Here is a 23,894-nt window from a genome sequence, read left to right as displayed (position 1 = left end):
CAACTTGTAGAAGGTGTCCGAAATGTGGACTGTCCTGGTGATCAGTCTTCTGCTATCTTTCAGTGGCAGCGTGGTTCTCCAAAATCTCCTTCCTGAGGTGGGGATTTGAAGGGCTCATGCAAGTCCAGTTCATAGGACTGAAGTACAAGATGACGCTTGGAAACTTCACGTTCCATATTGACGGGAGTCAGGTAGGTGGCCTTTGAAAATGTACAGCCTGTTGCGCTGGACTGACGTCTCCTCTTATCCCATCTTGGTGGCCATTTCAGTTCTCATCACACACACACAAAAAAAAGTCAGTCATTACCTTCTGGTAGAAATTCTCCTTTGCCAGACCAATCCCATGATTTCCCTTGATTTCTGCAGGTCGTGGAGGCAATGGACTTGAATTCTGACCCACTCTATGCCTGCTACCTCGTCTTGCTGGCCGTCTGCGTCTTCTTCATGGTTTTCTACTACCTGTGCCTCAAATTCATCAGCCAGAAGTCAAGCCAGGACTGGTGATCTGCTAGGCTCTCTGAAGAAGCAATATGTGCCACTAGATGGCAGCATGGCACCACGCACAAGGCACATGAGAACACCCTGTGGGAAAGACTGGCGCTGCCTGCCGTTTTCACTGATTTTCTGACTGAACGGACTTTATTGACTGTGGCCTGCATGATGATGATGGGGGGTGTTTAGGCTGATGGCATCTTGTCACCTCCAGGGTTGTTCATACTGCAGGTGTCACTTTCCTGTCATTTTGATGCGAGTGTCTCGGGCCAGCTTCCAAATGTCAAAGGCGCTCTGAAACCTTGGTGTGCAGTTAAAGGGGCGTCTTGATGGAGAAGTGCTGCCAGGTGTGATGGATGATTCAAGCCTAAATCTTACTTATTGTTTCTGCATAAATATTTCAGATTAAAACACACGTGAAGACCCGACTTGAAATGGCGCAGTGACCACTTGGCAAGTGTACCTCTGACTCGCACAACAGGAAGGAGGTTTCTCGAGCGAACTTCTCACAGATCAAGTGTTTGACGTTACGTGTATCCGAGTGACAGCAGTGACGATGATGAGGTGTTCTGCTAAGCACAGTGCCGATCGGCGTGTACGCGACCTTTATATCCTGCAGGTGATGCCGTGAGACTTTACGAGGGATTTAAATCCATACCGATCTCCTTCAAATAAACCCAAGCGCTACAGCTTGGCCCATCTCAGTCACCAGTCAGATGACAACTGCCTACCGCGTCACTCCATTGGGGTCTGATCATTAGAGAGCTGCCCAACAAGCTCGTCCAATCCATTCGTCTCCATCCATCCATTATCCTAACTACAGGGTCACGGGGGTCTGCGGGTGCCAATCCCAGCCAGCACAGGGCGCAAGGCAGGAAACAAACCCCGGGCAGGTTACCAGCCCCCTGCAATCCATTCATCTCGATTATCCAAAATATCACCAAGTCAAGATCTGACGGGCCCTCAAGTCCCTAAAGTCCGACTCTCCACCACCAGTCATGTTAGATTTCAGGTTCCGCTGTGACGCGGTGTGTCGCGTCTTTTACCTTTGGCAGTGTGAGGCCTTCAGCTTTCACCAGGCTGCTGCTTTACTCCAGAGAGGTTTACCTTTTCTCCTCACTTGGTATCCTGCAGGTTTAATTATTACTATTATTATTATTCAACAACCTTACCTCCAGAGGCTCACGTGATGAACTTAAAGAGCCTGGTCCTTGTAGGTTTAACCATCAGGTGCCAACCTCATCATGTAGCAGCCCATGCGCCACAGGCAGCGTCAGATACCGGTGTTGGGAATGCCCGGATGCACCTTTTGGAAATACATCGCTGCCTGGCATCCACCCATTGCGTGCTGCCGTTAATCTGCTTGGGCATCCATCCCCTCCTCCCAACTTGGCTCCGTTAGTTGCTGCGCTGCAATTTTCAGACAGGATGCCATGTTGGCAAACAGCATTAATGAAAGGATAATGTGTGTGCAGAGCTTTAGGCAGGCACACAGTAGGAGGCATAATTAAGGTGCTTAAAATGCATAAACACATCAATAGGCAACAGCGGAATGCAGGCAGGAGAGGGCAGCACTGCGCATGGGCTCAGGCCTGGCATCACAGGGCATGCCTGGCTCACCCTTCACACGTGCGCCTAAGCCTGTGCTGCAAATGAAAAGAGCAGCCCCTGAAGCGGAGGCCTGAACTCCCACTGAAAACACCGATTTGGGTTTACCACCGAGGTGGCCTGAACAACGCAGATTTATTCGACAGGATAAATATTTCTGTACAGTGACTTCCCAGCAAAACAAAAAGACGCACAATTTTCCAAATACAACCTTTTCGTTCTTATAAAAAAAAAAAAAAAAGAGGGTGAATCGGGTTAGTCCTCTTCAGAGGAGGAGGAGGAGGAGGGTTCTTGGTGCTCCTGCCTCAGTTTGTCCGCATAATACTTGAAGCTCTCCTGCAAGTAAAGAGAGACGCGTGTGAGAGGAGATGACGGGACATCAGTCAGCCCACTAAGAAAGGTGACGACGCCAATTCAGTAGTCAGGTGACCAGCTGGCTTCACTACTCCAGACACTTGACAGGGGTCCTGCCACTGGACCCCACTAGTGACGCACTACCAATACTTGTGGGGTCTGGACTGTTTAAAATGCCACACACAAACTGCTATGGAGGGCACTGGGCCCCCACGACGACACCGCAGGCTTTCTGACACCAGCAGCTTGAATGCCCCCCAAGCTGAATGGCCCCCCAGTTCACCTTTGCTCTTCAGAGGTCAGACTCACTAACAGACAAAGTCAATTATGGATGCTGGCGACTCTGAGCCAAGTGGCCGTGTGTTCCCTCATACTTACCGGTGGCTCTGTGAAGGGCAACGGCTCCCCCGCGTTACGCAGCAGGACCGCCAGTCTCTTCAGGCACAGCTCGTCTACCTTCACGTTCTCCTTTAACATTTTCTCATAGAGCTCCTTCGCTGAACTGCAGTCGTTGTTCAAAGCTGGAAAAGAAAATTGTTTCGCAATGTGAAGTCGTGCACATCACGGCCTAATGCGACAGAGAAGAGAAGGAGCCGCCATAAGTGAAGGTGGTGGTGGGGTTTAGGGCTCAGCCACAGAACCACAACTTACAGTAACACTTCATGAGGTAGGCATAGGCCACTTCTCTGTCCATAAAGTCGGGTACAACATCAAGGAGAGTGGTGATCTTCTCAGCCTGCAATCACACACACACACAAAAGTGCCATCAGCCTTGGCAATGCCCACATACCGGTCGGTCTATTTAAAGATGTACCTAGAAGAGCATCCTGCACTACACAGTAGTATAACACATCGCTCTACAGCTGGAGTAGTAGGATAGCAGGAGTTGTAAGAACAACATCTGGAGTGAGTGCCCACCGTTTACAAGCCCTCCACTTACCTTCCCAGTATTCCTCGCTACCTTTGTGATGTAAGACACCAGGACGTCTCTCTGTTCTGCAATACCAGCACACCTCTGCAAGGACAAAACAAAGTCAGGCCCCTTCAATGACAGCAATCTGGGCGCCCCTGAAAATGTCACATTGTCTGCCACTCTTTATAGCGTTAAGGGGGCAAACCTTTCATAAGAAAGGATCACTTAGACTGGAGATTGGGTACAGCATGGTAAGCAAGAAAGGAGTCACTGGAAAGAGAGGGGGCTGATGGACCGATACCCTCCTCCTCCTCAGCCCACTGAGGTCAGCCCAACTTCACAAGGTCTTATTTTCTGCTAGCACATTGGGCTTGTGCCACTTTGGTCAAACAGAATGCAGTGCCAACATTAAGGCTTCACACCCAGAGGACAGCAACCACATTCTCCATTAAAAGGCAATAAACGCCATAATTCGAGATTATCATCAATAACTGGCTACAGACATGGCCGATTACTAAACAGGGAAAGGGAAGCGAACAAGACACACAAGAGGCGGCGCACCCGGGTGCCACTGTTGGGTCGGGGGGTACAGCGTACCTGAAGCAGAAGGCGTGCGTCATCCACCCGGCCGACATCCAGAAGCTGCAGGAAGAGGTCAGTCACCGGTCTGTAGAAGGAGAAGTGCTGTGCCAGCCGCTCGGCCATCACGCTCACTGTGAAGACAAGGGGGACATGATGACGAGGCTCCTTGCATTAATAGAAGTGTGACACAAGTGGGGCTGCCCTGAATGGAGGAGACCACCGCCGGACTCATGCCAGCAGTCTCAATGCCTTGGAGGCGTCCACAGCTAACTCCAGCCCAGCCGCTCTGGGACTCGTGCCAGTCAAAACACCAGCTAACATCTGATCCCTGCTAATTGTTCATTTAACTAAACTTCCATTTAAGTGTCCACCGGGTTCTCTGCTAATGTAACGGTGATTCAACAAGGATGGTAACTAAACACCACCAGCGTCCAGCTCTGAACTTCAGCCACTCTCAAGCGCGTAACATGAATACCTGCTGCTAACTCCGCCACAAACACTTTGCTTTCTCAATTACGTTTCTAACACCGCCGGGTCTCCGCTGATTAAACGTCCATCCGTCGCCGCTCACTGCTCAGTAACCCCATTGACATCAGAATGCTGCCAAGTTCAATAAAGACCACAATGCTGTGACAAAGTATTTGCCCCCTTACTCATATCCTCTGTTTTCTCATATTGTACAGGGTGGTCCAGATTTAATTATGCAGATCCAGATCGTCTCGATGACTTTGATTTATGTGAAAATGATTCCCGTTCGGCGCGAAGACGATTCTTCATGTCGTCAGTTCGCACACGTCTCGATGGTCCGGGATTTTTCGGGTGATTTTCTATGTAATAAACCTAATAAGTTCTAGCGTAATGACAATTGCATAATTAGAGCTGGACCACCCTATAGATAATGAATGGCCTCAGATCTCCAGTCAAAATGCAATAGAGAAGGAGAGCCCGAGTGAACTGCAATACAGCAATTCCATCATGGCGTTCTTTATTCAGAGAGCATTTAGTCATCCCTGTGGAAAGCAACGCCACATTGTTTTACTGCGCGTATGTGTCGAACGCTCTGCTGCAGCAGCTCTATTTATCAGACGCCGGGAGATCGTCGGCGTCCAAAGAGCTCGGCTTTCATCTCGTCTCTCCACAGGTGGGGATCACTCAGGTGTTTCTTCTTTCCTTTTCTATTTTCAAAGACGTTACTCTCAGAAAGCAGAGCTCGTCCTGTCACTACTCTACCATCAATCCTATTTTTCGCTCGGTCTCTTTCACACTGAGGAACCTTAGCCAAAGCTACAGCGGCCTGCAGTTCTTTGGGTGTTTGTCTGGGGGGTCTTTAGTGACAATCAATGTGCCTTTGGGGTCATCTCCACAGGCCAGCCTTTCCTTCATCTTGCCGTTGCGCGGTGGAGTCCCAGGGTCTTAGAAATGCCTTTGTAAGCCTCTCCTGAGTGGGACGTTTCTGGAACTTTATTTTCCTCGTCTCTTAAGGAATTTCCTTTGATCGAAGCTTAGTGTTCTTCTAGAAACCTTGTGGTGATCCCCCCTTCTGTTTGACACCCAACCTACCTGGAAAGGGGTCTCTCTCTGAATCACCTTTTCCAAGGTTTCTTCCATTTTTTCCTTACAAGGGAATTTTTCCTTGTCTTCTTAGAGAGTCGAGGCTGGGGGGCTGTCAAGAGGCAGGGCCTGTTAAAGCCCACTGCGGCACTCCTTGTGTGATTTTGGGGTCTACAAAAATTAATTGTATTGTATTGTATTGTAAATTGTACGACTACACTGTCATGGCGAGGGTCAACATATGGCTGGCCGGTGTCAGTCAGCGTAGTCCCACTTTGGTCAACTATTTCCATGAGTAACTAAGGAGGGCAAAAACGGTTTCCCCATTGGGCAGTATTGGTGTTGGGTAACTTTATGACTTAAATAGATTAATTAGTAATTTAGAAATGTGATTTATCTGTTCTGGTTCCCTTTATCTAAAATTAAATTTTGTCTAAAGATCTGAAGTCATTCATTGTGATAAAATAAAAATGAAGTATATCAGAAAGGGGGCAAATACTTTCTCACAGTGCAGTGGCTCACTTAATTAAGCAGGCATCACTAACTTGTCTGTTCTCTGTTGTCACTTTGCCATGCATGTTCGCTGATCTAATGCACGTCACCCAAGCCTGCTCTGTTGGCTCTCATCACGTGTTTGCAATTTAAACGCCGATCTTCATCAGCGCCATTCAGTCTGACCTCTAAGAGGGTCCATCGCTGCTCCATTCGTTTTTCCGCCACTCTTCTAAGACCTGATCAGGTTGGTCCAAGTGAAGTAAACAACAGTGCAGACATTGTGGCTGCCAGCGACGCCACAAGAACACAGAAGGGTTAGACAAGCAGCCCAACAAAGCCCCCCCCCCAGTCCTAACGCCCACCTAACGCCTCCAAAATAGCATCAAGTCAAGTTGTGAAGGAGCGTCACGTTAGACTGTCCACCGCACCAAGTCCGGGTAATCGTTCACATTTCATATTCATTTCACATCAAGTCCGGGTGTTTCGTTTCATAGTGCACACTTACACTTGTCCAAAGTGGAGTCCAGCTTCTCTTCGAGGACCCGCCTGAACACAAACGATATGCTAGAAAGGGGCAGGAGCGACTTTGTGCCGTCGCCCGCCGGGGTGAACAGAGACTCCAAGTATTCCACTGCCTGGTCGGTGTTTTGGCTGCAGGGAGAAAAACAGAAACAAACTGACTGGTTTGTCTGGCCGCCTACACGGTTGGCTCGATGAAAACAAAACTGAATGAGGCCATGAAACTTTTATTTTTAACATTAATATTACAGAAAGGATTAATGTAAAAAGTTCCCGTGACTCCATTTAAACAGCTAGTTCAGGAACTCAAAGTGAAAAGGGTTCATGGCTGAATGGACAAAACTTCGGCGTAATCAGATGTCTTGCCAGAATGAACTTTGACCCGGGCCGTGGGTAAGTAGCTGTGACACGCACGTTAGGCTGTTGCTGAACAAAGCTGACTGTTTCCGCGCTTCTTAAAAGGCTGCCCGGCGCATTAGGGCCCAGCTCGGTAAATAATTCAGACTGCCAAGTCACAACAATCTTTCAGATTATTCCATTCAAAATTTATGCTGCTCCAGGAAAAAGGCCCTAACGTGGAGCGGAGAGAGAAATAACCTTTCATACTCGGGAGTGGGAGACGGCACAGCATATGTGGGGGTCACTGGGGCCCCCGGGGCTGGCAGAGAATTAAGGACTCTACAAGATGGCTTTTATTATGCGCGCTACTAAACAAGTTGGCTTGTCACTAAAGATGAAGAATAAAAGCCACGCTGCTTTACACTAATGTCCTTATGAACACAACAATCACAAAACACTCTCTCTGCTAGTGGGGGCCTCAAACCTGTTCACTCGGAAAACCTCAGAGGGCCAGGGTCCCCTTTCCTCAGATATCCAGTTCCACTGCCTTTATATCAAACAGATTAGCCGGCTCCCAGTTAAACAAAGTGCCACAAACACCTGTTTAATCAGCCATGCGCCATTCGTTACATGTTAACAAACATGACAGTGGTTAGAGCTGCTGTTCAAAACATCCAAAACTCCACCCTGGTCACTGTCTGTGCCAGACGTCTCTCCGCATACTACTTATTTGGTCCCATGGGTGTGAGCACAAATGCGCCCTGCACCAGAATGGTGTCCTGTCTGGGGTTGGGGTTTCGCTTTGGGTAACAGATTTGAGAAAATATATGGATGGGCAGGGTACTATTGATACATCTGTCTCTCACACACACACACACACACACGAGGAGATATAGAGACAGATCTACACACACATATATACACAGTGGAACCTCGGGTCACGACCATAATTTGTTCCAAAACTCTGGTCATAACCCCATTTGGTCGTGACCGAAGTAATTCACCCCATAGGATTGTATGTAAATACAATCAATCCGTTCTGGACCGTACGAGCTGCATGTAAATATATTTTTTAAAGATTTTCAAACACAAAAATAGTTAACTCTTTGAGGGCTGAATATTTTTTCCAAAAAACGCAGTTTTCTGAAAAGCATACAAAGCAATGGATTTCACACATAAATCATCATAAAACGTCTGTTGCTACGTGCCGTGGCTGCTGTTGGCTTATGTTTGTCATCTCTGGCGGCAGTGGCACCTCGATGGACAGCAGAAATGCACGGTGGGTCTGCTGCCTGGCTGTCTTCGCACAGCAGGTGGGTTGTGGTGGTGGTTGCAGTGTAACACGATATGTGAACGCTGCTGTAGGTGCATCAGCTACATGAAAGTGTTCAGCCCCACAATGAGCTGGGGGCCAATCAGATGATGCTGGTACCTCACTTTCGGTTTCGATAACCATCTCCAGATCACTTGCATCAAACTCTTGAGTCTGACAACTCAGAGTTCAATTCAAAGAAACTGCGTAAAACGTCCATGGAGTATTTTTCTTTGCACATTCGCTTTGGTCTCTCGCCAGATGTCGGTGCCATTTTTGAGGTTGTTTGCTCTTTGCTACTCATGCACGCGTATTTAATCGAGGTTATATTAACAAAGCTATGTAACTTTCCTTCTAGCAAAGAGAGTTGAACTAAAACATAAGGGTGATTTTTGTTGCAGTTTAACCGTGATCCCCGTCCTCTATCCCTGAATTTTGACAAAGTTGACATCAGCCCTAAAAGAGTTAAACCATAGAATAGACAGTGTAATAGTAACTAAGTGTAAAACATTGAACAACACTGAGAAAACCTTAAACAGAGAAAACTAACATTGCAAGAGTTCACGCTACAGCCTTACAAACCGCTCGCTGTAAACACTTTAACGAGTTTTAAACACAGGGAAAAAAATGAACATTTGAAAAATCTGTAATTTATACAAAAACTAACCATAAACCACCAAGAAAAGTAACATTTAATGAGTCGAGTTCTGGCATGAAGGAACTGAGCAGGAAGCTGGGTGGAGTTTTGAGGTAAAGTCCCTCTGCGCGATGCACATCTGACTGAGAATGGTACAGGGAGAGACTGAACACGTGCGCAAATCACCGGCGCGTACGAACTGGAAGGGAAACTGGCTTGTTCGTCACCTGAGTGTGTGGTCGTGAGCAGATGGAAAAGTTTGGTAGTGTGTTAAAGAAGTAATGAAAAAGAAAAGGAAACATTTTAGAAATAACGTCACATGATTGTCAATGTAATTGTTTTGTGACTGTTATGAGTGTTGCTGTCATCAACGATTTGATTATCATTATTTATTTCAATCAGGTTCGTATTTGGAGGATGTGTTGTGTTCCAAGTTATATTCCGTGTTTGTCAGCCGTTGTAAAGATAACAGGTTTCATTCATCGAAGTGTTCACTACCCAAATCGGTACTCGTGAATCTAAGATGTTTAACAGGCACTCCCGGTATTAAGTTGTGGATTTGCCTGTGAATATTTAGCGGCAGCGTGTCTATGAACATTAATTTACACTTAAGCTTTACACCTTGCTTTCCTATTGATATGTCTACAAAGGCTTCTTCAGATTCAGACGGTTGTTCCTTTCTAACTTCATCAATAAACAGCTCGTCTTCCTCTTTATCTCAGTCATCACACACTGCATGCACGGGTTTACCTTTCCCAGTCCTGCAAAGTCAGTTCACGTGAGCCGTTTGGAACTTCTCAGCTGTGCTTGTGCTATCTCGTGCGATCTTGCGATGTGCACGATTTTATTTAATGTTAGCTCAGACCCGGCAATGTGTCTTCTCATTAAACTTGTATATCACAAATATCAAATTCGTCGTAGGCATGACAAATGCCAGCGGCAGCGTGTCTATAAACTTAATTTAAAGTTAAGGTTTACACTGTGTGCTTTGTTTCAGCAGTAGCTGCACTTATGAATATGCTTGTATGCGTCACTCGCTTCATATTCTTTTGCTGCCTTCTCAATTGTGTAATGCGTTTTTGTTCAGCCTTTGGAGCTCTTGCTTGTTCTCTGCGTACTGCGTTCACAGTCAGTTCACGTGAGCCGCTCGGAGTACATGCATCAAAGGTTGTCAGCTGTGCTTGTGCTATCTCTTGCGATCTTGCGATGTCCACAGCTTTATTTAATGTTAGCTTAGACCCGGCACTTAATAGTTTCTCTCGCACTTTCGCTGAGTTTGTGCCAAACACTATTCTATCCCTGACATCTCATCTTCGTTTGCATAATCACAGTCCTTCACCTGCGAATATTTAGCGGCAGCGTGTCTATTGGATTGCTGCTGGCGGACGGCCTTATATGGGCAGGCACTCAATTACATGGGAGGCGTGACGATGAGGGACGCAACTCTGCCTCACACGGCGACCGAGCTGCAGGCTGTGGTCATATATATGTACGTAAGTAGGTTCCAGTTATGACCATTACACGTAGAATTTCAAAATGAAACCTGCTTAACTTTTGTACGTAACTTGTAAGGAATGAGCCTGCCAAATTTCAGCCTTCTACCTACACAGGAAATTGGAGAATTAGTGACGTTGGAAAGTTCAATATGGCAGCCGACAGTGGCGTCATACCACCGAAATAAGTACGTACATCGGTTTCGGTTAGCGCAGGGAAGCCGCCTACCAAATTTCATGAAGATGGGGCCATAAATAAGAAAGTTTAACATGGCGGATGTTGTCGACCGTTATGACCATCTTGTGCGATGTCCACGGCTGTATTTAATGTTAGCTAAGACCCGGCACTTAAAAGTTTCTCTCGCAGTTTCGCTGAGTTTGTGCCAAACACCACCCTGACCATCTCATCTTCGTCTGCATAAGCACAGTCCTTCACCCGGGAATATTTAGCGGCAGTGCTTCTATTGGATTGCCGCTGATGGACGGCCTTATATGGGCAGGCACTAAATTACGTGGGAGGCGTAACTCCGCCTCCCACGGCCTTCGAGCAGAAGTCTATTATAGTATATGGACTAAAAAAATAGGTTCCAGTTATGACCATTAAGTGTAGAATTTCGAAATGAAACCTGCTTAACTTTTGTAAGTAAGCCGTAAGGAATGAGCCTGCCAAATTTCAGCCTTCTACCTACACGGGTAGTTGGAGAATTAGTGATGAGTGAGTGAGTGAGTGAGTGAGTGAGTGAGGGCTTTGCCTTTTATTAGTATATATAAAAGAAGAAGGAGGGTTAGTTTATTTAACATGCACTAGACTTTATGTATTTGGCGTCTAGTCAGGAAATACAGATTAATGCAGAATGGACTGGAGGCAAATAGGGAGGGAATCGGGGGGTCCTGACAGTGTGCCAGTGCTGGCTGAACACAGAAATCTTAGGTAATAAATTAGCCACAGATAATGCGGTCAGTTATGATGGGCATAGTTGCAGTTGATCACCTGCACTTCAGAAGAGGTCATCCACCTAAAGCTAAGTATGTTTCGGCCCGGCCTGGACATCGATGGCAGACCATCTTGAGAAAGTGAGTTTCTGCTGGAAGAGGTGTGGGTGAAACCAGCAGGGGGCGCTTACCCTGTGGTTTGTGTGAGGATGCCACTGCCCCAGTTCTTTGGATGAGACATAAAAATGAAGTCCTGATTCTCTGTGTATTCTCTGGGTATCTTTTGAAAAACAGTAGGGTGTTTCCCAATGTCCTGGCTAAACCGTCTCCATTCCGGCCCCCTAATCGTCACCTGTCCCTTATTGGCCAACTATCTTCTGACTGCCCTTCACCACCTAAAAGCTAAGCTGTGATGAGCATACGCTGCACTACAATGGCTGCCGTCACATCACCCAGATGGATGATGCGCAGTGGTGGTAGTTAAAGTGGTCCCCCGCTGTCTATGTTAAGTGCTTTGAGTAGGTGAGAAAAGCATTATATAAACGTCCGTTTCATTAAATTTATTATCACTTACCAATCTGCAAACAAAAGCCATGCCACCTGGTACCTGTGACCAGCAGAACTTTCAATGGACACTTTTCTTAACACACGCACACTTTGACGTTAGGTACAAAACGTAGATTTCTATCAACTTTTGAGCTATTGCCATTAACCGGAAATTATACTTTACCTTTTATTCAGGCAGCTGCAGAGTCCGATTTATTCAAACTTTATTTTTAAATTAATTATTCAATATATTATTAATTTGATTTGTTGTTGATGGTTCTTTAATGTACATAATATAAAAATATACCATATATACTCGCGTTTCAAGTTCTCCCGCGGATAAGTCGCGACCTGATAAGATTTTTCATTTAAAGATTTGCCAGTGTTGTTTCTTGTCCTAGTGTGTGGATATAAACCTGGTGAACTCCAGTTTCTGTATTACATCTTGCATTAAGAAGGGGCCTGAGTTGCCTCGAAAGCCTGCATATTGTAATCTTTTTAGTCAGCCAATAAAAGGTGTCATTTTGTTTGGCTTTTCTCTACATTCATAATGGCTAACACGGTACAACACCCTAGTACTACCGTATAATTTCCGGTATTTTATAATGTTGATTGTATAAGTCGAATGCGGAAAACTCACAGTATTGGTCCAAGAGATTGATATGCTAACGCCTTTTCCAAGGCTTCTTCCATTTTTTCCCTACAAGAGTTTTTTTGGGAGTTTTTCTCTGTCTTCTTAAGAGAGTCAAGGCTGGGGGGCTGTCAAGTGGCAGGGCCTGTTAAAGCCCATTGCGGCACTCCTTGTGTGATTTTGGGCTACACAAAAATAAATTGTGTTGTATTGTATTGTCCAGCTATCTGTAGGCTGCTACAATATTTTGATAGCCCAGTAAGGTGCGATTCACCACGCCACAGCAGATATTTAAAATATACTTTCACAGACCCACAAAGTTTGATTTTTAGGCTTTTAGGGAGGCCAAGCGGCTAAATGGGGGTTCCAGCACAGGAGCTCCAACTATCCACGCACTGGCATTACAGAGAGACGAAGTGGGACGTTCACCTACTTGTAGATGTGTGCCAGCGCAGTGTTGTTGATATACAGCATACGTGACACTTTAACATGCTGTGCCAGTTTCTCCATCAGGCCCTCCACCTCCTGGATGCCTTCAACATCACCAGCCTTTCCAAGGCCCTGCACCAGCCGGGTGATAGCCATCTGTGTGGGCACCCGCTCAGCTTGTAGAATCGACTTCAAGGTGTTGACGGCATCTGCAACAAAAGAGAGAAGCAGACAGAGTTCAGTGGAGCACGGCATTCTGGGGACTGGGAATGATGCCTGGAGTGAAAAATGCTCTTTTGTCAGGTAGGCAGCCTCTTGTAAAACATTTCACACCTCAAGAGATGGAGGGCAGTTAGGACAACAGTAGAGACCACGTGAAACAGAAAGCCTGGCCCGCTGGAATCTTTAATAATGACCTCTGGGTGAAGCTTACACAGACCCCAAAGTGCCCTCTTCTCAAGGACATTGCTGCTTGTTCTGTTTGCTTTCTAAGGCAGTGACACGTCATTCTGTGCTGTACCTAACCTGAATCTTTGTTTGGCCAGCATGCAGCATTCTTTTTATTTTTGTTATTAACAACTCTGCATAAAGCTTTCTCTTTGTAATGCAGCTTACTATGTCAGAGAGCAAGAATAACGGCTTCACCAGAGGGACATAAAACTAAACATTCATTTTCTTGCATAAAACCTCAAGGTAATAAAATGCTCGACAACAAAGCAAGGGTGCTGGCATCCAGTCAGATGATGCCACAGAAGGCGACAGACTTTGTTGTGACTGGCACGACTCAACTAAATGTCACCTGCTGCTCTGGCTAAACAGATCTGCAGAGAAACTTCAGACAGTCGCAATTCTTGTACGTAAGTTTTAAACTAAACCGTGATGTGATGAATGCCATCGCCTGGGGGCAGGTTACAAGGTAAAGCTGTGTTCCAGTTTAACGAATTGGACCCTACGTGTATCCTGACCAAAGACAAAGCAGATGGCAGCCATTGTAACAAACAGAGTGCATTACATGGCCACGGTATGGCGACTATGCACCATGACCAACGCTGGGCACAGGCCTCACGTGCACCGTCTAGAGGGGCTGGACCAGAAAGGGAAAGTATTCAGACCCCTTCAAATCTCACACATTCACTTAAGTTGCAGCCTTGGGACAAAATCATTTTGGTTCAATTTTTTCCATCATCAAGCAACACTTAAGACCTAAGAATGACAAAGCAAAAACATGACATTTTGAAACATTTTTACAAATTTATTAAAAATGAAAAAACAAAATCTCACATTGATACAAGTATCCCGACCCTTTACTCAGTACTTGGCACAAGTCAGGAGTTTTCTTGGGCCTGACACGACAAGCCATGCATACCTAGATTTGGGGATTTTCTGACATTTGTTCTCTTTAGACCTCACAAGCTTTGCGAGTTTGTATAGAGACCATCCGTGGACCGCTGTTTTCTGATCACCCCAGAGATGTTCAGTTGAGCTGGGTCACTCAACAACATGCCCAGAGTGGTCCATAAGCCACCCTCGTGTCGCCTTTCTTTTGTGCTTAGGGTCACTGTCCTGTTCAAAGATGTACCTTCAGCCCATTGTGAGGTCCACAGTCCTCTTGAGCAGGTTTTCATTAGGATATCTCTGCGCTTTGTTCCACTCGGCTTCCTCTCAACCCTGTCTAGTCTGCCAGTTCATGATGCTGCCAACACCATGCCTCACTGTTGGAGTGGTATTGAATAGATCAGCGGTTCCCAAACTGTGGTACGGTACGCGGAGCCTTTTCAGGTGGTACGCATCGCGGCCCCTGAAATTGAATTTATCTGTGCAAAACCCTTTATGACAAGCCTGTTGTGAGCAAAAACCAATGAAACTGTTTAAATACAATAATACGTGAATTCCCAAATTTAGTGTGGTGTGAAATTTCGTCATCTGAATAAATAAAACCTATTATTCAAATCGGTATTTAGTTCTTTTAACGCTACCATAATTCCATTTCGCGGAAGTCAACTTCTACTTCACTGTTTGAGCTTTTGGTCACTAGATGAAAGCACAACGCCGACACTATTTAGTCTTCGGTTACTCTGCCTCACAGAAACCGCTCGCGTTTGTTGTTATACGTGCACTGCCGCTGTATTGCATCGTAGTCACTACATCTAAGCACAAAGCCGATACCATTTCATCTTCGGTAACTGCGTCACATACAGGCCGAAGGCAGGATTCAGTTTCGGGGTGGAATTTATCAATTTATGTACATGCACAAATTTTTTCATTAATTTTATGCATAATTTCTTCCAATTCTTTAACTTTTATTCAGATTTTGGGACGGTTTAGAGCCGAACTCCCCCCCTTACAGCTCTCCCTCCCTTTCAACAAGGTGCGGGTGGTACGCAACGCAACTCACTTAACCTCAGGGGTACTTGACGTCCAAAAGTTTGGAGTAGATGATGACACTTTGAACTGCTTGGTCTCAATTCTCTCTCACTTTCTTCAGACCACAGAGTCTTGATTCTCACAGTCTGAGAGTCCTTTAGGTTCCCTTTCTGCAAACTCCCAGCTGGCTGTCATGAGTCACCTGACCACTCTGCCCAAATTAGTGGGGTACCGCAGTGATGGTGGTCTTTCTCAAAGTTTTTTTCCATCTCCACACAGTGACCCACCAGGTTCCTAATCACCTCTATCGCCATGGCTGCTCTAGGAATAGTTGTGGTTGTTCCAAACTTCATCCATTTAAGAATTATGGAGGCCACTGCACATGCGAACATTCAGTGCTGCAGACATTTTTTGAAGCTCTCCCTTACGTGTAAGCCCATCACACTCCTGTCACGAAGCTCTACAGGTAATTCCTTTGACCTCATGGCCTGAGAACCTTCCACAGACAGACATGTGCCCTTCTAATCACGTATCATCAATTAAACAGACCACTTCTGTATTAAAGCAAGGTGCAGAAACATCTCAGCCACGATCAAATGAAGAGATGAACATGAGCACATTTCAAGTGTCTGACACTTGTGCTAGTGCCTAGATTTCAGTTTTTTATTTTAATAAATATACAAATACTCCAAAGAGCTGGAAGTAATTCTGGAGTATTAAGCATTTTTCTTGTGGAGGGAGAAAAAAAATGAAAAGATTTTGTCATAAGGCTGCAAAACATAAAACGTATAAAAAGAGATGGGATCTGAACACCTTCTGAAAGGCCTGTATCTACGTACTCGAGGTCAATACTACAGGCACCCATGAAGACGTTTAGGTACATCATGAACAAAAGCTTCAGAAGTAGCCGGACGTCTACCAACTTTTGTTACGAGACATCGGCCCACTTTTCATTTTTTTTGATCGTGTTGTTGGGACCCCTGACCCCCACCTAGTTTTCTAACAATGGGTAGCATATCCCGCTCTAAACTTCCCTGGTAATCCTTCAATTTCATGATTCCCTTAATAACATCAATACCTCCGGTGCCAAAGGCTGCAGGAAAAGACCCACAATGTCACCAAACCCACACAAGATTTAACTACTGTAGGCCACGGTGTGCGTTTCTTTAGGAGCTTCATTTCATGGCCTACAAGACAAATCCCTGCTCTGCGCTGCCTTGTATTCAGCATTCCACAGCTCACTTCCCCAAACAAATGTTGGTTTCTGAAGGTAGGCTTTGACAAAAAGTAGTCAGGCCTTCTTATAGTTGGCTGCTCCTTTGGGCTTTCTCAAGTTTTGTGGTGAAGTTTGAAAGCTTCACTCCAGACAGCTCAAGGTCAGCTTTAAGCTCTTTGGATTTATTAAATGGCGTATCTTTCAACAGTTTTCATCCACCTTCAAATTCTCCTCTCATCAATTGTCCTGGGAGGTTTTTGACAGTTCTGTGAATAGCAGGCGTCTTAATAAGATGGTGAACTGTGGAAGCAGGAATCCAAAGACACTGGAGATGTCCCTGTCCCCCTTTTGCACTTTTAGTTTTGATGGTCTCCATATAACTCTTATCCTTCAGCACCGTCAATAAGGCACAGGGAATGAAAGTGGCCTTTTTGTAAAACATTAAAGCCAGCATTCATTGGTTAATTCCTGTCATTAGAGTAGTGGTCATTTAATGCAAGCGAGTCTAATCTCACTGCAATGAGAAACTTGTGCCAACAATTGTGTCATGGCTGCTGTGTATCAAATAAATCAGTGTATGCAGACCAGAGCTGTTTCACTGCCCACTTATTTCAGGAGATACTGTCAAACTCCAGGCCTGGTGGGCCGCACTGGCTGCAGGTTTTCATTCTAACTCTTTTCCTAATCAGTGACCAGTTTTCAGTGCTAATTAATTTCTTTTCCCTTCAGTTTAATAGTCTTGTTTTTAAGGCCTCAGTCTTCTGAATTGATTCGTTTCTTCATTAAATGAGAGCCAAACAGAAATGAGACGTGAAACGAGCCGACAGACGACCAGCTAAATTGGGGCTTCAAACTCCAACCAGGTTCTTAATGAGAAGCCAATTCTTGCTGTTAATTACACTCATTATTTCATTCCTTGTTGCTGCTCTCGTTCCGCCACAGCAGACTTTTCCAAAACTGTTGATTTTCTGTTTTTTCTAAGAGCGCCGTCAAGATGTTTTGGTGAGCTGAGAGATCAGCCGTACTGAGACCTTCACTTTTCTTTATTTTCAGATATTGTGTGATGAGCTGGTCATATGGCGACTTGTATTGTGTCTCGTTGTTTGGCAGCTAATTAAGGAAAAAGAAACAGCTAAAGGTACGGGTGTCGAACTCCGGTCATGGAGGGCCGCAGTGGCTGCAGGTTTTCACTCTAACCACCTTCTTAATTAGTGACCAGTTGTTGCTGCTAATTAACTTCTTTAGCCTTCGTTTTAATTAACTTGACTCAGACCCCTTAGTTGTTTCTTTTTCTTTAATGAGCAGCTCACCTGTGCCCATCACACAATATCTGAAAATTAAGAAAGGTGAAGGTCTCAGTAAGGTGGATCTCTCAGGTCACCAAAACGTTTTGATGATGTTCTTAGAAAAATCAACAGTTCTGGAAAGCAATAGGCCATGGAATTAAAGAACGAATTTAATTAACAACAAGTAACGGGTTGGAGTGAAATTGGTTTGAGTTTGAAATCCCAGTTTAGTTTCGTTTCACGTCTCATTTTATTTGGCTGTCATTTAATGAAGAAAGGAATTCATTCAGAGGGCTGAATCCTTAAAACGATGAAGGGAAAACAAGTTTAATTAGCAGTAGAAACTGGTCACTGATTAGGAAAAAGGGTTAGAATGAAAACCTGCAGCCACTGCGGCCCTCCAGGCCCGAAGATCGACACCCCTGAGCTAAGGGGTCTGAGTCACGTCAATTAAAACAAAGGCAAAACAAGTTAAACAGCAGCAAAAACGGCTCACTAATGAAGAAGATGGTCAGAATGAAAACCCTGCAGCCACTGCGGCCCTCCAGGACCGGAGTTTGACATCCATGCTGTAGACCAGGGGTGGGCAATGTCGGTCCTGGAGGGCCGCAGTGGCTGCAGGTTTTTGTTCCAACCCAGTTTCTTAATGAGAAGTCAATTATTGCTGATGAAGAAGCACTTACTGCTCAAGTGACATTTTGATGCTTCATTTCAGTGGTCTCGCTTGTTAAGGTTCCCCCACCCTTAATTGCTTATTTCAATCTTAAACCGCTGCATTCAGTGTTTTAATGGAACCTTATTAGCAATAAGATGTAAATGACAAAGTAGCCAGCAGTTCTCCGTCTTGCTTGTTTCCATTTACATCTGTGTGTGTGTTCATCATGCGCTGCCTGATTCAATATAACATCTAACAGAAAAATGTGACAGACTGAAAATGATCCATTTTAGGCTTCAAATCATTTGAATGACATCCTCGGAGAGGAAAAAAAAAAATCTACGATATAAGAAGCTTCCATTGCGCAGACTAACAGGCCATAATATTAAATAAGGTCTGAGCTTGGCAAGGATTGGTTTCTAATTAAGTAATTGGGTTGGAATGAAAACCTGCAGCCACTGCGGCCCTCCAGGACCGGAGTTTGACATCCATGCTACACCAGGGGTGGGCAAAGTTATTCGTGGAGGCCGCAGTGGCTGCAGGTTTTTGTTCCAACCCAGTTACTTAATCAGAAGCACTTATTGCTCAAGTAACACTTCTCCATTTTAGTTGTCTCGCTCATTAAGATTTTGAACCCTTATTGCCTATTTTAGCCTTAAACAGCCGTATTCTTGGTGTTTGATTGCTCCTTAGTAGCAATAAGACGCTAAGATGCTAAGAAACTAGCATTGCTCCTTTTAACTTGTTTCCATTTACACCTGCGTGTATTTAATGTGCACTCTTTGGTTTAATTAAATACTTAGAAGGAAAGTGAAGAGAAAAAAGGGGTGAGAATTACTCTTCAGTTTTAGACTTCAAATAACTTGGAAGAGAGGAAAAAAAATCTAGGATATGAGAATGACCTGACATGGCAGATTTAAAGCATTAACAAGTCATGAAATTAAATTATTGGCAAGGATTATTTTCTAATTAAGCAACTGGGTTGGAACAAAAACCTGCAGCCACTGCGGCCCTCCAGGACTGAGTTTGCCCACCCCTGCTGTACACGACAGAACTAAATGCAAGGGGGCCAATTATAACGGCCACATATACAGCGAAGCGTGTCCCAAAACATGCCTTCACTGTCCTCCCAATATCTGTGCTCAATCAAGCTTTAAACCTGAACACTTGGGATTCTTTGGCAAGGATTAAAACGCACTGAAACAATGCCACAATGGTCGCCATCTCCAGCACAGACCTCTCGGCCAGCCTTGCTCAAAGTGTACTTCATTTCCCACTGCACGATAATGAAGGACCATTTGATTGATGACACCACTTATTTGAAATGGTAGAGTGGGATGCAGCGGTCAGTCAGCTGGACCTTACCTCTTCGTGCAAACCAAGGAATGAAGCTTGTTGTGGACAGATTTAAAAATTCTTGTTTTGTTTTAAATTAATAACAAAAAAGCAAGCAAGCCAGATGTTAGCTGTGTTTAATGGAATGGAAACTGGACTAAGTGGCCACATGACAAGCACATTCATATTCAAGCTGATATTATTAATGCATGTACAGTAATTTATGTCTCTCAGCTCCTACAAAAGCCTCTTGATAAGCAGGTAATTTGCTAAATGGACTCCTTTATCCAAGCGCGTGAAGGGCGTTGCGAGCTGAAATCTGCAGAGGCATTAAAATGACGTAAAGGTCAGCGGCGGTGACATACCTTTCAGGTGGCCCCGCCTCCCCTGTGTGATGAGCAGAAGGCTGTTGGCGGCGTCACTCAGCGTAAAGCCTTTGATTCGGGTACAGGCACTGAAAGGAAGAAGAATTACTGACATGCATCTGATATGATAATAAACGGTTGAGGAGTGAGGTGAAATTAGAGGGGGAGAGAAACTAAAATAAAGGAGTGAGGCTCCAGAGGAGGGAAAAAAAAAATGGCAGACCCCCCACCCCTCCCCAACCAAATGCCTAATGCAGGGAAGACAGCCTTTGTTTGGCCCTTTCAGCAACAGATTGTTTTTGTAATTGGACTTACGTTCTCAAGTGACAGATCAGAGAGTGGGAGAGAGCATTAGATTGATCTTGTTTTAATTCTCTGCTAATATGAACCTGCATACCCCTTGAAGAGTGGTGCGTCTGACACGTTTTATTTACTCTGAATGGCAGCCTCCCCAGATGACACAGGCTATCAGCAGCAAGTTCACACGTCAAGTTTTCAAGATGCACAGACGGAATTACAACAAGAGCAGAGCCGTGTAACGGATTGTTGGGCAGCTAATCCTTTATTATGGGGGGGGTGGGGTGGGGGGTTATGAGTAGTCCTGCTAGAGCTTGGTTGGTTGAAACATCTCTGATCAGAAAGACAGTACTCTAGTCCTCGTAATCTCCACATAAGCTCCTCACTGCTCACTTCTGATGCCCATCTGGCGGTAGCTCCTTAAGTCATCCATCCAGATGTGCAATGTGAGAATTACCCGTTTGGTCCGACCTTGTCAGTGATTAAAGCAACGCACAGGCAAGACAAATTAAAAACGGAAGCAGCACAATCAATAGTGGCCGCTGACTAGGACTGAAAAGGTACGGTGTGTTCCACTGGCGGCCCCAGCTCTCGAATGTTCTGGGGTTTCAAGGTACAAGCTACCACACTTACATGTCTTTAACCTTCGTAGCGTTTTCCAGATTGCTCTCTGCCAGAAGAGACTTCAGGAGGATGTTGTACGCAGCAGAGCTAAGAGTGATACCTTTGTCTTCTGCCTCTAATAGTACAGTGTAGGCATCTATGAAAGAAAGACAGATTTTTCAACCCTGGCCAAATTTTTACCTCACACTAATTTGCACCGGTTTGATAGTGGTCTGAAGACGTTAAATGGCCAGAGAACTTAAGATGTCCAAACGTGACTACTGAATAAAACCCTATAATGGTAAATTCTCACCTGCTGTCTTTTTCCTCTTACACAGAGAGATCACACGGCGTTGGAAGTCCAGGTGAGATTCTGCTGAAACGGCTATTTGGGGGGAGCGCAGTTTGTCTTCTTTTGTGGTTGATACAACATCGTCAGATACATTGGCCTCTTCATACCAGGTCTATAAAAAGCATCCAATGTCATTACATCAATAAAAAAAGGACAGTAAGTTAGCTGCCTATAACAATCTGGATGGAGAGCAGTTTCAGATTGTCGATGTGAACACCCAGTCAAAGAGTAAAATCAGAAAAAGCCAATCAGGTCAAGTCGGAGGAATGATCACAGAAAGATGAAAAAGAATTTTACCATCAGAAGACTGGAAGTTTTGTTTCTAAGACGGTCTCTAGAACTGGGTCAGATGCGTAATGGTTACACTAATGTGTAAAATGCAGTATGGGCCCTGTGTGCTCTCGGGACAGTTCAGCTTGTGGTCACTCTATTCTCTAATTAGACATTCATTAATGGTTTAAAGGATGACAACGAGCAGGCTGAAGATTATTCTCACAGCCCTTCACCCAATTCTCCCCCCTGAGAATAAGAATCGCCATACCTCAGGTATAGAAAAAGGCACCTCTTGGCCTCCACTTTCCAAGATTTCTGCCAGCAGCCTCAGGGTTCGGTCACGGGGAATAATGTTCTCTTCCTGCATCTTTGTCCATGCAATTTCAGCTTTCTTCCAGTCACCATTCTCCTCTGAGCATTAAATATTAAACATACATCTCAGAAACACCAAAAGAGCAAACTCAACTTCAGTGCCATAAACATGCAAAAGTAATGCGATCAAAACCGTCTCTCACAGTCTCCCAGGTGATCACCATATTGAATCACAATATCAGCCACAGCTCTGGTTTTATCCAAACCAACTAGTTTAACACCCCCAATAATGCAACTCATCGACAACTAAGTACAGTGGAACCTCGGGTCACGAACATCTCAGAACACGAACAAAACGGTTTACGACCAAAAAGTTCGCCAAACTTTTGCATCTGTTCACGACCATACACTCAGTATACGAACAAGCCAGTTTCCCTTTCGGTTTGTGCGCGCCGATGATTTCTGCACGTGTTCAGTCTCTCCCTGTGCATTCCCTGTGCAGCGAGAGAGAGAGCGACACACACAGACACACACACGAGAGAGAGAGACACACACACGAGAGACAGAGAGAGAGACACACACACATGAGAGAGAGAGACACACACACACACACGAGAGAGAGATGGCTGGACACACAAGGCCAAGAAGGCACCGGGCTTGTTTTTAAAGAGACTGCTTCGAGCATTGTTTTAACCTCGTATTTAATGAAGACTTTTTTCTATTAGAGTTTAACCTTCACTTCACTTCTGTTTACAGCGATCGGTTTGTAGTGTGCATTGTTGCAATATTACTTTTCTTAGTGTTTTATTAAATTACGGATTTTTCAAATGTTAATTTTTTTTCCCTGTGCTTAAAACTCATAAAAAAAAAAAAAGTGTTTTTAGCGAGCTGTTCGTAGCGCTATAGCGCGAACTCTTGCAGTGTTAAGTTTTCTCTGTTGTTCAAGATTTCCTCTGTGTTATTCAATGTTTTTACATTTAGTTTACTATTACATTGTGCATTCTATGGTATAACTAACTGTATTTGTAGTTAAAAATCTTTAAAAAAAATATATATTTACATACAGTTCGTACGGTCTGGAACAGATTAATTGTATGTACATACAATCCTATGGGGGAAATCACTTCGGTCACGACCAAATCGGGTTACGACCAGAGTTTAGGAACGAATTATGGTCGTGACCCGAGGTTCCACTGTATCTGACATGACTGCGCTGCTGTGCCTAAATGACTGACACAATTGTGCGTCTCTCAACATGACCAGGCTCCCATCTTCTTAAAAATTCATATGCCAGCTTTTTCAGAAAGACCACGTGGTCATTCCCAGCAGAGGTTCTCCCGTGAATAATGTGGGTGTAACACATGGATTACCTGGTCATACTCTACACCCAGCACAAACCAGGCCTCTGACTGGGAGAACCAAAGGTCAACAGTTCTGAGAGGAGCGGATAAGCAATGAAGAACCCGACTTACGGTATGAACGCAATAGGTAGTAATACATTTCATCACGGTCGCTCTCAAACAGCTTCTGTGTCATCTCCACCAGCTGTTCCAGGGTGTCCACCTATAAAAGAGAAAAACAGAATTCAAGAGGGTCAGCAGGCGAAGCAGCACATAGTCTGACCACTACAACACATACAAAGGTCCTTCAGGAGGCAGCCATTTCCTCACCTGATTGGCTGTGATGCATTTCTCTGCAAACCACTGCAATCTTCCCGAACGAGCCCTAAGGCCGGGAGTCTACGGAGAGAAATGCGAAAGAGACAAAAGAGTTTTAACAAAACCAGGGCAACATAGGAAATGAGACAACCACAAACTAGTTGACCTCCAAAGAAGCAAGATAACCAATGTATTTTTATGTTCTAGACAAAATTCTGTTATGTGTAAAATCAAGATTAATGGTAAATAAGTCAAACATAAGAATAACATCTTATGACTAAAGGACATACAGAACAGTATTTAAAGTAACTGTCTTCCTTCGTTTTTTAAATTATTGCTAAAGT

At 44.8% G+C, this 23,894-nt stretch overlaps 2 protein-coding genes across 6 annotated transcripts in view; one reads left to right on the top strand and one right to left on the bottom strand.

Annotated features, from left to right (window-relative positions):
* The window catches only part of abcg8 (ATP-binding cassette, sub-family G (WHITE), member 8), a 43,210-nt gene extending 42,290 nt beyond the window's left edge, over positions 1 to 920 (top strand). For 4 of the 5 annotated variants that reach the window (XM_039738180.1, XM_039738179.1, XM_039738184.1 and 1 more), the window contains 2 exons: positions 64 to 191; positions 367 to 504. In XM_039738180.1, the coding sequence (XP_039594114.1) occupies positions 64 to 191; positions 367 to 504 (266 nt within the window). Of the gene's footprint in view, positions 1 to 63; positions 192 to 366 lie in introns of all 5 variants that reach the window. The other variant, XM_039738182.1, reaches the window with a different exon arrangement.
* A 1,277-nt stretch (positions 921 to 2,197) lies between these two features.
* The window catches only part of lrpprc (leucine-rich pentatricopeptide repeat containing), a 103,704-nt gene continuing 82,007 nt past the window's right edge, over positions 2,198 to 23,894 (bottom strand). The window contains exons 26-38 of the mRNA XM_039738178.1: positions 23,563 to 23,631; positions 23,365 to 23,455; positions 21,849 to 21,991; positions 21,269 to 21,419; positions 20,986 to 21,112; positions 20,056 to 20,144; positions 12,839 to 13,043; positions 6,501 to 6,646; positions 3,965 to 4,080; positions 3,395 to 3,469; positions 3,106 to 3,190; positions 2,833 to 2,975; positions 2,198 to 2,436 (exon numbers count right to left, since the gene is read on the bottom strand). Coding sequence (XP_039594112.1) covers positions 2,356 to 2,436; positions 2,833 to 2,975; positions 3,106 to 3,190; positions 3,395 to 3,469; positions 3,965 to 4,080; positions 6,501 to 6,646; positions 12,839 to 13,043; positions 20,056 to 20,144; positions 20,986 to 21,112; positions 21,269 to 21,419; positions 21,849 to 21,991; positions 23,365 to 23,455; positions 23,563 to 23,631 — 1,521 coding nt within the window. The 3' untranslated portion in view covers positions 2,198 to 2,355. The remainder of the gene's footprint in view (positions 2,437 to 2,832; positions 2,976 to 3,105; positions 3,191 to 3,394; positions 3,470 to 3,964; positions 4,081 to 6,500; positions 6,647 to 12,838; positions 13,044 to 20,055; positions 20,145 to 20,985; positions 21,113 to 21,268; positions 21,420 to 21,848; positions 21,992 to 23,364; positions 23,456 to 23,562; positions 23,632 to 23,894) is intronic.

Source organism: Polypterus senegalus, chromosome 16 (genome assembly GCF_016835505.1).
Source record: "Polypterus senegalus isolate Bchr_013 chromosome 16, ASM1683550v1, whole genome shotgun sequence".
NCBI lineage: Eukaryota > Metazoa > Chordata > Cladistia > Polypteriformes > Polypteridae > Polypterus > Polypterus senegalus.
This window is presented reverse-complemented; position numbering and strand designations above follow the sequence as displayed.